The sequence below is a fragment of the Chaetura pelagica genome, unplaced genomic scaffold (assembly GCF_000747805.2).
Source record: "Chaetura pelagica isolate M959 unplaced genomic scaffold, ChaPel_1.0 scaffold438, whole genome shotgun sequence".
Taxonomy (NCBI): domain Eukaryota; kingdom Metazoa; phylum Chordata; class Aves; order Apodiformes; family Apodidae; genus Chaetura; species Chaetura pelagica.
In genome coordinates this window covers 1362343-1375908 of record NW_009954113.1, presented here as the reverse complement: position 1 = coordinate 1375908, position 13566 = coordinate 1362343, and the positions used below count along the sequence as shown (strand labels likewise).

The following is a 13566-nucleotide window of genomic DNA, read 5'->3' as shown; positions in this document are numbered from 1 at the left end:
CATCACTGGCAATTGCAAGGCCTTCTGGAGGCCCCTCTTGGGCAGAGGGTGCTGCTTTACCTCATTTAGGATGGTGATGAGGGCCAGAGAGTACTCAATGACCTGCTGAGGGTCCGCTTGTTTCACTAAGCCCTGGAGCACAGTGTCAGTTTGATTGTAGAGCCAGTGGGAGAGGCTGGGGAAGCCCTCGGGCAAGCTGATTTCCATGGAGCTGCCAAGGGAAGAGGCACTGGGGTTACACCGAGGGCTGGGGAGGGGGGCAGAATCTGCTCTTGAGCCGGGGAGGAAGGCGAGGGGGGACGCAGGTGGTCAGAGCAGCAGTAACTAATGGGAAAGGACTCCCCCTTGAGCGACGCCCCACAAAACTGGAAGTGTCTGTGCTGCCCTTCTGCTGAGCCCCGCCTCGCCTTCCTGCCTGCAGCCCCTTCCAGGAGGGAAAGGCTTCTCCCCCAGGCCCTGCCGAGCCCCCCGGGATGGGGACCCAGCGGCCAGGCCGTGGCTGTGACCCAGGAGCTGAGCCGGGCAGCCCACCGGCCGCGCCTCTTACCGGTTCACGGCCACCACGGTGGCTCCCAGCTGGTCCTGCACCAGCACGGACACGGACACCAGGAAGCCGTTCTCCTGGAAGCCGGGGGGCAGGAAGGCTCCGTGCTCGGCTCGGCTGCCCTTGTAGACGCAGAACTCGTGGTGGTGGCCGGCGCGGCGCCGGGCGGCCTGCAGGATGTACACCAGCGGGGCCGCCGCGTCCTCCGTGTCCCGCCAGCCTGCAAGACACCCGGGCTGAGGGACGGGGACACGGACACCAGGCCCAGCCCTTCCCTCCCTGCCCAGCCCCTCCACGGGGCATCTCCCCTGGCTGCCCCAGCTCGGGCAGAGGGACAGGCTGTCCCCACCATTCGGGACAGGTTGTGCCCATCGTTTAGGGACAGCTTAAGGACTGTGCCAAGCTGAAGGGTCTACACTGTAAAGCTCTGATCCTCTTGGAATTTGTCTGAGGTTTAGGTGCTTCTGCCCAGGTGTTGGGGTTCTGTAAAGTCTAAAGGGATTTGTGTAGAGTTCACAAGCAAGATAAAAATGGGAACATCTCTGCTGGGGCTGGGAGCAGCCTGGCCCAAGCCCTGCAAAGCCTGATGTTAGACAGAGGCTCAGCACAGCCCTCAGGCAGTTCAACATCTCAGGAATGACTGAATCTGGGATAAAACCTGGAGAAAGGGTTCCTTGGAGCTACCAGGAATGACGGGGAGTCCTGTGGGAGCCAGGCAGTTGGGACATTCCCTGCAGGTTGGCCAGTGAGCAGCAGTAAAGGTGCTGGCTCTGCCGGGGCTCACTGCACTGGACAGGCAACCACCAGGTCTGTATCCTGTGCATTTCACTTCAGCTTCAAAACAATCACTAGGAGCTAAAATTCCCACCACTCCATAGAGGTTTGATTGCATAGTTATTCTGGGTAGCTCAACACATACCAAAGTTACAACCATATCATGCCAAATAGACTTCTGCTTCTCCCCCAGCTGAAGCTGAGCTTTGGTGACCAGCCCCCCAGACCAGAACTCAAACCTCTTCTGCAGCGTGGCTTCCCAGCATTTGTGCACAGACAGCATTCATCTCCCACACTCATTTGGGGAATTACATCGTTTTCAGAGGCACTTATTCCTCGGCCCAAGGCTACAGGATGTCAGCCAGGCCACTTTTCCAAAGCTAGACTCATTGCTGTCTCTCCAGCTGGTTGAGAAGGTAAGCACTGATGGGAACATCCAGCCCACATGGCAGAGGAGGCCCCAGTGCTTTGTCTTTTGACCCTTCCCACAGATATGTGACTCAGTTTTGGGCACCTATCTTCTTTTCACTGCATTGAAATACCAGTTTCTTCTGCAAGTACTGGTCTGCCCTGGTTCTCACTGTTCCACTGCATGAATTAGGATTAAAAGAAGTGCCTACTCACTACCCGGAGTTTTAGGGCTCCATAATTTGGGCAGACAAAGCTGCTCACATTCTAAGCTCTGGGGATTAGAAATGGAAAGATCCAGTTCTGAACTCAGCCCTGGCCAAGAGCGTCCTGGGGTAGGAGCTCGGGGTAAAGAAAACATCTGTGGGAAAGAAGATCAGCTGGGAACACACCGGTCAGGAGAAACCTTTGCCCGTGAGGAGCTCCCGCCCGTGCGCCCTCACCTGAACACTCAAAGTGCACCTTTGCCATCAGGGCCCTGAGGGGTCCCTCGGGGAACAGCCGGCAGGACCCTCCAACGGGTGGCTGGTTGGGGAGCAGGTCGATGGAGGCGAATCCCTCCTCCCCCGTGGTCAGGTCGGTGATGTGCAGGGTGAAGGTGTAACCCTCCCCGTCCCGCAGCGCCCCTTGCCTCAGCACCAGGTTCATGCCTGTGTCACCAGTGGAGGTCGTTGTTTTGTCCAGGACAAGAGTCTTGTTTTTGAAGCTGTGCGCCGCCCACCTCTGGAGAGATGCAGAGGAGAAAGACAGCAGAGGTTTTGTTTAAATCCAAAGTTACGTCCTTAAAATGTTTTTAGATTGAGTCTTTTATAAAAAGCAACAGATTTCTAGTGGGAGCGTCTGCCAAGCTTGCAGTTGATAATTCAGCTTTAGTCTTGTGTGCTACAGCAACAAGAACTGGAACCTCTCCAAAATGTCTGGTGGGAATATTTCCACTGTGAGATCTACTTTAGTCTCTGGGATTACATCACCCTCCAACAGAATATTTCATAATACAGAATACAAAACACAGGAAATAAATTAAGTACTGGAGGAGTCTCCACGGGATACCATGTTTTATATACTTCAAGTTGAACATGTCCTGGATAGGGACTGTTAATAGCACAAATGTACAATTGTGATACCAAGTGAATGGTGTGATAGTCAGTCAGAAAATGCCCTGCAAGAACACGGGGGGTTTGCTGGGAGTGATCCAGACCTGCTCTCACAACAGGACTTCCACTGCTGCCACCTGCTTCACTCCACAGGTTGCAGAGATGCTGTGCAGTGGAATCTGTAATTGGAGGAGAGCAAGAGAGACTTGGGGGATCAGAGGAGACTGAACCACCTCTGCTCCACCTCTGCTTGAGCCAACAGAGTAACGGGCAAGATGTCCATCAGCAGGGAGAAGGAAATACTCCACAGATCTCTTAGAGGGAAAGAAAAAGTGGCTTTTGTGTGAAACAAGCAGGTCACTCGTGGGCTTGGCTTGAAAATGACCCAGCAAGGACTTGTCTTTGAGTAGGTCAAGACACTGATGGAGGACACAGGCATAGCTCAGGGCAAGGGAAAGCTCTGGACATCTCACAGGAGGTCCAGTGGTTACTGACATGGGGAACCTGCTTCACAGGCTCTCCTGGCCTCCATGCAGCTGAGACACAGCAGGGCCCTGCAGGGGAGCTCCACACAGGGCTCTGTGATCAAGACACCAGTATCAGCCAGCATTCTTCATCCCCTCCACCAGACCCAACCTGCCACTGCATTTAGGGTTCCAGATTATTTCTCTTCCTCTCTATGGCAGTTTAGGCCCAGGACTTTACTTCTCACACAACTCTTCCCACCCTGTCCTCTCTGAATCTCTCCTTCCCCCTGAAGTCCACCAAAGGTGAAGCAAAGCCCAGCATTGCTGATGACTTTACCCCAATCTTGGAGTCGTTGTGGCAGTTCTGGCAGGTCCCCTCCAGGTAGACATAGGAGCTCTTGCTGACTTCATAGACAGACTGAGCCTTGCAGGAAACACACTCCAGGGACACGATAGGGACTCCCCCTCTCTTGATGAATACCTGGGAAAGCAAGAGGCTCCATCAGAAGACCTGAGACAAAAATACAGATCTAACAGGTAACAGACATACCAGCACCTGGCCCTGCAAAGAGGAATCACTCTACAGCAGCTCAGTCTGTGCTAAGGAACCAGCAGAAAGGGATTTCCAAAGGATTTCAGGTCAGATTTAAGATACATCACTTTTCTTACACTGGCCAGGGTGAGTTCTTCTGCCACTGATTTTCAAGAGCCACCCAAAGCCAGGCTGGGCCAATCTAGGTAAATCTGAATTTACTTTATTTACATGTTCTGACAACACAAATCACTTTCAGAATGTCTCCCTGGTACCCTGGGCTGAATCCCCAGCAAGTCCTGCTTGTGCTGTGGGTGGGGATGAAGCTCACTGAGCTATCCATGACAGCTGTGAACCCTATGAAAATGGGATCTGAATGAGTCTGGAAAAGAGGAGCAGTCTAAGGGGGAGGAGGAAAGGCCCCATTACAGCACAGACCAACCATCTGGTGAGCACCTGCCCTGGGAAGTGACTGCAGCTCTCCTCTGTCTTCTGTGGGCCCAGCTCTTGGCCCTGCCTCTGCAGCTGTGGAGCACCTGACCTGGGGGGGTGACAGCAGATCTGCTGTGGGTCCCTGTCCTCGACTTGGAAGGTCTCTATATGGGACCAGGCTAGCAGAGGGCTCAGGGTGAGCCAGGGAGCCTGGGTTTATGGAAGATGATCTGGCTGTCTGCCCCACCCCTGCTCTGATCTACAGAGCTTGCACTAGAACCACCTGCCACGTTTCAGGACCTGACCCTCTGGCCCTTGAGTGCACTGCCTGTGCAGAACCATCCCCATTTCTGACACCACCTCTATCCCCCAGAGACAGCAGGGATGGTAGAAGCAGCCTGAAAACCCAGCTCCCTCAGAGCATCTAATACATCCCGCTCTGCAGCCTGGAAAACCACCTTTCCAGAGAGCAGCATGTTCTTCCAGGCTTTTAGTTCAGCACCCAAGACATCTACCACACCTCCCCAGCAAAGCACTCGGACTGAGGAGAGCTTTAGAAGCACGGGTGGCTCAGACACAACAGCTATTGAGCCCTGACCCCTGTACTTTGTCTAAATTCCTTGGATCCCCCAGGAAACGAAGCTGTCCAGCACTCAACAGAGCCCTCTGCCCTGGCATAATGAATATTCTGGATTCAAACAAAGATGGTAATGAAGACATTGTTTAATATGGCAGACTCCTAAAAGAGGATAAATATTCCCCAGCACTGACCTGGGGAGCACTGAAGCTTCATTCATTCCTACAGTATTTGCAAATTTCCTGCAAAACTGGAATCACTGTTTTGTGCTCATGCATGGAAACCAGATAGAACGGAATGTCCTTGAAAGACTATCAATTTCATATTTTTCTTTTTATCCTCCAGCTTTGGTTTAAAACCCAGGCAGTAAGAGTTTCCACTTTCAGACTAACTACATCTCTAATTGCCAAATGCAGCAGGATGAATGTTTCTGACATAGCCCATCCCTGCTGTCGGGCTGCAGACGCGCTCAGCGTCAGGCTTAATGCAGCATAAACAACATGCACTTAAAAAAATCCTTCCTTAAAGTCAGAAGGAGGGATGAAAGGGATTGTTGACAGTAAAATGAAGTTACCAGCCCTTAGGAAGCTTTCTCTGGGCAAAAATCAGGGAAGTGCCTGGTGTGGTGACAAGTGAAGACCACAGAACTGCAAAGAGGGCTGGAAGAGGCACAGACCCCGGGCTCCTGTGCTGTCCTGCAGCAGATCTGTGGCCACAGAGTCTCAGTCCCAGGGACAGTGGCCAGCACGGCCCTGGCTGGGTCACCAACACAGCTCTGAACAGAGAGGGACTAACACAAGGCCTAAAGGAAGGACAAAGCTAAAAGGACTTGGCGGGACAAGCAAAAAGTGCTGCCCAAGGCAGTGTAAGGTAAACAGATCACGGAAATACCAGTGACTGTTCCTGCCAACGGCCTGGATGGGATCTGGTCTGGAGCCCCAGCCATGCCCTAAGCTCTGCTTCCTTCCCCTTCCTTCCTTCCTTCCTTCCTTCCTTCCCCTCCTCTTCACCAGCACAGCCCAGCTGAACCAGCACCGCACTCAGGAGGGCTGGGGATGCAGCCAGGACAGCCCCTGTGTCTGGGCACTGTCCTGAGCCAGCAGCACACTCCTCTAGAAGCTTCCTCAGAAAGAGGGCCATGGCCCTGCAGCACAGCTGAGCCCAGCTCCAGGCACAGGAGGACAGAAAGCAACCGCTGTCTGTGGTACGTACGGTTTGGTTTGTTGCCTCGGGGCTCATACCCTCCTTCCTGACGGTGAGGTCGAACGTGTACTCCACATCTGCTTCTAATACAGCTTTGGAAATTGTGACAATTCCTTCCTTGGCACTGAAATTCAGAGAGCACCCTGCAGCCGAGCTCTGCTTGCAAGGAGAAAAGAACTTTCAAACCCTCCTTGGTACGGGTGCACGTCGGGTTAGTCCACAGCCAAAACATTCAGACCCACACAACATCCCTGGTTCAGATCTTACTGTGCAATGTCACCACTGGGGTGGGAGACATGGGGGGGTGTGTGGATAATAAAGCACATTATCCTGTTCTTCAGGTTAGTTAGCAGTACTTGGAATAATCTTGTATTTCATCTGAGCTTCATGTTCTTATTTTACAGCAATTAATTCATTAAATAGATTATAAACATTACAAAACAACCCCAAAAGTTCACATTAAACTCCAAAGTCCATTCACCCTCCACAGCTTTCTCTTTTGAGGTAAAGCTAGAAAACAATGACTTTACAAACAAAAACCTCCACATTCAATCAAAAAAACATTCTGGAGGTTGATCTCCTGTCAGAATTTGAAGGGCAGTTCTCCCTTGCCCTTCTACCACTGGAGGGTCAGACCACTTAAGGACAGTGACCATGACTTGTGGCCACTTGACTCCTCCAAAGTCTAACTTTGTCCCCTGCTAAAATCAGAGACACTGAACTGCTAATGGGAGCAGGACCAGAGCCCTCAGCCCCTGGGCTGGAACCAGCAGCTCTGTAAAGCCTCCAGGTTATGGAAGCAGTGACACTGAAACCATGAACCAGAAGCCAAGTACAAAGGAAGCAGCATGTGAATGTCTCAGCTTCCAGTGCCACCACCTCTGCCCTGCCCAGGGACTGCAGCACTGGAACACCTTTGCAACCCTCCTTCTGGAGCAGCTTTGTTCAGGATGCTCCCAAAAGCTCCTCTCAACACCATTTCAACCCTGACATGTTTGTAGTGGAGCCCTTGTGCAGCTGGGGCTCCCAAATGACTATAAAACTGCTCTTACCTTGGAGGAGGAGGTACAAGACCATTCGTACAACAACGGAGTCTGTTCACCATCATCCAAGTTCGGGTCATAGGATTTCTCCCCATCCAAGATTAAGTCCTGAGTGTTGGACCAGACCCGGTATGACCCCCCATCAATGATGGGGACCAGCTTACTCGGTATCACAGTTACATTGGCAAAGATTCTTTTGGACAGTGGGGTGTCTCCAAAGGAGACAATAAAGATGAAGCAATAGTTCCCAACTTGCAGGGCAAGCTTTGGTATCACCAGCTGGGGCCTGTTCACATCAACGTTTGGCAGATGGATCCGGCTGGAGTTATCCAAGTTCCACATGCAGCTAGGTGCTTGGTAGATCTCCCACAGGTGGGCTGTCTGGTACTTGATGCACCCTCGGAGGTCAATCTGTGCCTCCAGGTAGTTCCTCTGTGACCGTTTCATGACAACCTGAGGGGGCAGGGCCAACTCCACCTCCGGCTCCTCGCACTCCAGGACCTTGACAGTGACAGTTAGGTGGGCTATGAAGAAGCTGATGAGGTTGGTGGCATTCACCTCCACCAGGTAATCCCCAGGGCTCAGGTAAGAATAGTTGGCCACTGGAACCCTGGTCATTTGAGTGGAAGAGCCATCCCCAAAGGTCCACAGGAACTCAACACTCCTGCTGCTGGGCACCACCGCTGCTTCAAACAGCGCTGTCCTGTTGACAAAGGCATTGGAGGCAAGGAGGGAGACTTGCACTATGGGGTCTTGGACATGGATGGTTCTGGTGATATTGACACCTCCCAAGTCATTGAAGGCATGGAGGTGAATCTTGAGCAGCCCTGCAGCTTCTGGAGTGTAGGAAACAGTCTCTCCTGACACAGTGACCACGGATCGGCCTTGCTCTTTCCAGAGGGAGAACTGCCAGGAGAATGACACACGGGAGCCGCTTCCCACCTGGGCACTGAAGTTCTTCTCCGTGCCAGTGGGTATGCCCTCCTCACAGCAGTTCAGGAGCCTGACATCGTGGATGGCCTCCAGGACAGAGATGAGCACCTGGGCATGTGCAATGCTGATCTGGTTCTGCACTGTCACTGTCACCAAATAATCACCACTCTTGGTGAACTCGTGCGTGTACCTGGAGCTATTGAGCTCCACAGAGTAGTCCCCACTGATGCTCACCAAGTAACTCACAGAGGTACCTGACAACATCCTGATCACAAAGGTGACCCTTTCCCCTGGCTCCACCACCTTCTTGCTGGCAAGAACTTCCAGTCCTTGAATCCTGTCCAGCACTGAGATGTTCCTGCTGGCCAGGGCCCAGCTGACGTCGTTCGATGCGTTCAGGTGGAGGGTGTAAAACCCCGCGGTGGGGAACAGGACTGCCACGGACTGCCCACTCAACGTGCCATTTGGCACCTCCCAAAGCCACGTCACTTCTGTCCCTTTCTGCAGCTCCCCCTCAAAGACCACCGTGGAGCCTGAGGAGACGTACCTGCAGTCCAGTTCTGCAGTCCCTATGCTCAGCCCCTCGATGACCTCCTCCACACAGACATAAATTGTTGCATTGGTTGAATCCAGCTTGTTTTCTGCTCCAATAACAACTTCTATCACCCCAGGGCTTTGGAAGGAGTGTATGATGAAGGGCTCAGAGGTGACAGGAGAGAAGCCATCCTCCAGGTACCAAACATAGGTGATGCCAGTGCCCCTGGTTACCGTGGCACTTATGTTAACAGAGGCATTAATAGCAGCTGGGTTGGGGAAGGCATGAGGCTTCAGGAGACCAATGCTTTCAACAAACTCCAGTGTCCTGTTAGCAGTTGCATATCCCAGCATATTAGTGGCTTTCAGATAGACAGTGTAGTTTCCAGCTTCTAGGACACTCAAGGAGAAGGTCTTCCCAGTGAAGGTCTGCATAGCATTGCCATCCCTTTGGGCCACCCAGCTGTAAGAGATGTTTGTTCCCTCTCTCACCACTGCCTGCAAATGGAGTGTTTTGTTGGTTGGGAAATACATGCCCTCCACCAGGTCACTGCTAGCCACCTGCAGACCTTCAATCTGCTCCAGCACGTAGACATAGATGCTGTCCTGCAAGGAGCTGATCTTGTTCTCTGCTGTCACAATGACATTGAACGTCCCCACGGAGCGGAAAGTGTAGGAAATGGTGGAGGAGCCTTGGATAGGAGTGCAGCGGTCACAGAGGATCCATGAGTAGCGGGTGGCAGTGCCAGCTACCAGTGTGGCCACAAAGCTCACCGACCCGTTCAGGGGCACCACGGTCCTGCTGGCATTGATGGTCAGCCCCTGGAGCCGGCGTTTCACTGTGACATCGATGATGGTCTCATTAAAGCTCACATCATTCTGGCCCATCACACTAATGGTGTAATGGCCAGTGCTGTTGTAGGAGTGGGTAGCACTTTGCCCAGGCTGAGTAGTGCCATCTCCAAAGTCCCAGCAGTAGCTCACTTTGGTCCCATTCATGCTGGCAGAGAACAGGTAGACCTGGTTCAGCTCCAAAACGTCTGTCCCATTATATTCAATCTTTGCTATCCCAACTGGTTCCTGGACTTCCACAAACGCTGTGTCATTGTTGAAAGAGACATTGTTGGAGACGGTCACTGTGACCAGGAAGACCCCTGTGTTCTTGTAGGTGTAGGTGACTTCAGTCCCACTTGATCTAGTGGACTCATTGTTCCCGAAATCCCAGCGGTAGCGGTACTGGTAGAGGGGCAGGGCACTGACCTGGAAGCTGCTCTCTTCACCGAGCCTCACAAACTGCTTGGAAGGGAGAAGGGTGACGTTGACAATCTCTGGCTCCACACAGACACTGGTGAAGTAGTGAGCCTTGTTAAACCTGCTGGAGAGAGTCAGGGAGAGGGGGAACGTCCCGCTTCGGGTGAAGTTGTGCATCACCACAGGGTCCCCGCTGACGGTGACGTTGGACGAGCCGTCTCCAAAAGTCCAGTCAAAGATGTATTCAGCACGACTCCCTGTCACGTGGGCAGTGAGCTGCACGTCGGGGTGCTCGGGGATGCAAGAAGTTGGCTCTATCTTGAGCACTTCCAGGACAAAGATCCGAACAGGCACGGTTTGGGAGATGGAGTTGACAGGATTCATAGCTGTCACATTCACAGTGCAGTTGATGTCCTTTACGTACGTGTGTTCTACCACAGGCTGCTGACTCCTCAGCACCGTCCCGTCCCCCATGTCAAATATCCAGGTGATGCTGTCCCCTGTCAGCACCGAGGCATTGAGGGTCACAGAGGCCCCCAGCTCTGCTGCCTCCTCTGCAGAAACACGGAGCCCAGTTATCTCTTCAAAAGCAGGACTCCCTGTCAGGTGGGCAGTGAGCTGCACGTCGGGGTGCTCGGGGATGCAAGAAGTTGGCTCTATCTTGAGCACTTCCAGGACAAAGATCCGAACAGGCACGGTTTGGGAGATGGAGTTGACAGGATTCATAGCTGTCACATTCACAGTGCAGTTGATGTCCTTTACGTACGTGTGTTCTACCACAGGCTGCTGACTCCTCAGCACCGTCCCGTCCCCCATGTCAAATATCCAGGTGATGCTGTCCCCTGTCAGCACCGAGGCATTGAGGGTCACAGAGGCCCCCAGCTCTGCTGCCTCCTCTGCAGAAACACGGAGCCCAGTTATCTCTTCAAACACTTGGTAGCACTCGACTGTCTCCACACTGCTGACAGTGTTGTTGGCTGTCACGGTGACGTTGTACACCCCTCTCCTGGGGTAGCTGTGGGTCACAGTAGGCTGGCTGGCTGTGAACTGTGAGGACCCATCCCCAAAGTCCCAGGTGTACACCACGCCATGAGGAGATGGCAGTGGATCAGCTCTGAAGGTGACCGGACGGTTCACAACCAAAACATCCTCCTCTGCTTCCATCTTCACATCCACCAGGTAACTGTGGACCTGAACTGGGGCCAAGTGGGTGAGGTTCTCAAACTGGTTTGACACAAGAACCATCAGGATGTATTCACCTGCATTGGAAGAGAGCAGAAAAAGGCCAGTCATGAGGACATGGTGCTGAGGGACAGGGGTTAGTGGTGGCCTTGGTAGTGCTGGGTTAACAGTTGGACCTGATGATGTTAAAGGTCTTTTCTAAGCAAAATGATTTTATGATGCTATGATGTGTTCATGCAACAGTTTCCTCAGTAGTGCAAGGAGGAATTACAACCAGGCTATGTACGTCAGGACCAAACACAGACACTGGGAGAAGATTTTCTTCTTGTTTGTTCCCCAAACAGCCCCCCTTCCCACTGCCCACAGCAGGGCTCCCCATCCCCCCATCAGCACCCATCTGTCTGCTGAGACTGCCCAAAAAGGGGACTGTGTGAGATGGATCTGCTTCTTACAGCATGGACAACCTTCTCCTGCGGTTGTAGAGGATGGCAATTGCTGGGGACTTCCAATCACTCTGGCTTTTTGCCCAGGAGTGAGCTAAGGACTTTCAAGCCATGGTTTTACTGGAAGGTGCCTTGTAACCCCCTTGCAACAAAAACCTCTGAGCCCCTTCTTGCCCAAAGAACAACTCTGATCTTACCTGGCTCTTGATAGACATGTGAAACATTGTGCTCAATCACAACCTCGTGGACACTGGGATCAGGAACAAGGAATGACTTGTTGTAGGGAGGTGTGAACAGGTATGTCTCTTGGACACCATCTCCAAAATCCCACCTGGGGAAACATGCAAACCATGTTACACTGCACAGCAGGAGAATCGCAGAAACCCCCCAGGAGCCCTGGCCTGGTCCAGACTGTCTCCCAGGCTCAGGGTTGGGTTTTCAGAAAAGCCACAGACAACGTAATGCCAAGGATGAAAGCAGCAGCTGTCCCCAGTGCTGTGGAACTTCTGCTGTGAGAGGAGTACAGCACAGGCATGAAGAGCAGGAGCCCAGTATTAAAGCAAGTCTGCAATCCTTTAAAAGAAAAGTCTTCTAACCTGAACTACAGGTCCCAGCCAGTGTGACTGAACCACATTTGCAGGGATTTCAAATTAACTAAAGAGCAACTGAGAAATGGGCCATTTGACATCAGCTGGCCCTGGGAGGGGAAACAGTGCAGGCAAGACAGGAGAGCTACACCCAGCATGATCCCGAGTTTGGGCAACTTGCAAAGGACTCACAGGAACAGAGCATCCACAGCTGAATCAACCCGAACCCTTGCTGTCAGCTCCACGGTGCTGTTCTGAGGGAGGACTGGCAGGACACCCACCACAGTCAGGTTCTTCATCTTATTCATCATCTCCACCGTGACATTGTAATTGACCGTAAAGTTACTGACGTGGTTGGAGGCGGTGAGCTGGGAAGGACAGTGGGACAAAGAATGCATTGGGGATCACCTTGCCCTCTCCTGAGGCCCACAAGGGAAGGTTATCAGGTTAGGTCAGGCAGGAGTAGCCTGTGGGACAGGGAGGCAGGGACAACAGCACTGGAAAGCAGCAGAGAGTGGAAGGCCACCTACCTGACAAAGCCACTCCTTGCTGGAACCACCACATCACCACTAAAGTCAGACCAAGGAAGGACTGGTTCTACAGCAACAGGACAAGGAGAAGAGCTTCTCATCCTGAAACTCCTCTGGCTCTGAACTTGCCAGTCACCCTTTTGCCTGCTCCAAGGGGCCCTGCACGCTGTCTCCAGCTGCTGAGCACAGGCACTTGCTGCCATCAAGAGGGCAACAGCCACCCAGTTTCCCTGGGACAGTGGCAGGTGAGTGGCTCCAAGCACAGAGAGTGGGGATGGATTCATAAAAGCAAGGATGACAAGTGCAGCTCCAGCATCCTGGGTGTAGTGGGCACAGAGAGGGAGAGTAAAGTTGGACAGAGGAGGAAAAGGGAGAACAGATGGGCAAAGAGACTGAAGGGACCAGACAGAAGTAGAGCAGGAGCCTCCAGATTGTCTAGGCATGTAACACTGACATGACACCTTATGGCAAAGCATCTTGTCACCTCCTCACCTGCAGGAGAGCTGAGCTGCTGACAGAAGGGATCCTTCCAACCCAGCTGAACAGAGACCTCCCACCCCAGACTAATGCCTTCTTGTCAACTCTGTAAGTAAAAGCAACCCAGGCTTGTCAGCACGGGGCTTCACTCAGCAAATTAGTGCTTCTCAGCATAGTGCTGCACCAAGCAAATTAGTGCCAGCGTGCCCTCAGAGCTGTGCTGGGGGTCCCCAGGAAGCCAGCAGCCACCCTGCAAACGGCTCAAGCAGCTTGGAGCCAGACCAGGACACTGAATGGCAGCACAGGGCATGGTACAGAATGATCTGGCCAGAGATAAACTCCTGTTCCACAACAGATACCTTGCTCTGCCCAGACCCTCTGCTCTATCCTCCTTCGGGGTTATGACAAAACCCAGTACTCCAGTCTGCACCAGCAGGAAGTGAACAGGACACAGACCACAGAGCTTGTGGCAGAAACTCTGCCCTGCCTATGAAAGACTTAGGTTTGAATCCTGCCCCTGCCAGGCTCCAAATCCACATCTCCTGCCAAAGCAGT

The 13566-nt window shown here is 52.8% G+C and overlaps 1 protein-coding gene across 1 annotated transcript in view; it reads right to left on the bottom strand.

Annotated features, from left to right (window-relative positions):
* PKD1 (polycystic kidney disease 1 (autosomal dominant)) overlaps positions 1–13566 on the bottom strand; it is a 51755-nt gene that overhangs the window by 21462 nt on the left and 16727 nt on the right. Inside the window, 9 exon segments of the mRNA XM_010002610.1 lie at positions 61–211; positions 548–764; positions 2170–2449; positions 3625–3768; positions 6041–6187; positions 7084–10341; positions 10684–11051; positions 11615–11748; positions 12197–12372. Of these exon segments, the coding sequence (XP_010000912.1) occupies positions 61–211; positions 548–764; positions 2170–2449; positions 3625–3768; positions 6041–6187; positions 7084–10341; positions 10684–11051; positions 11615–11748; positions 12197–12372 (4875 nt within the window).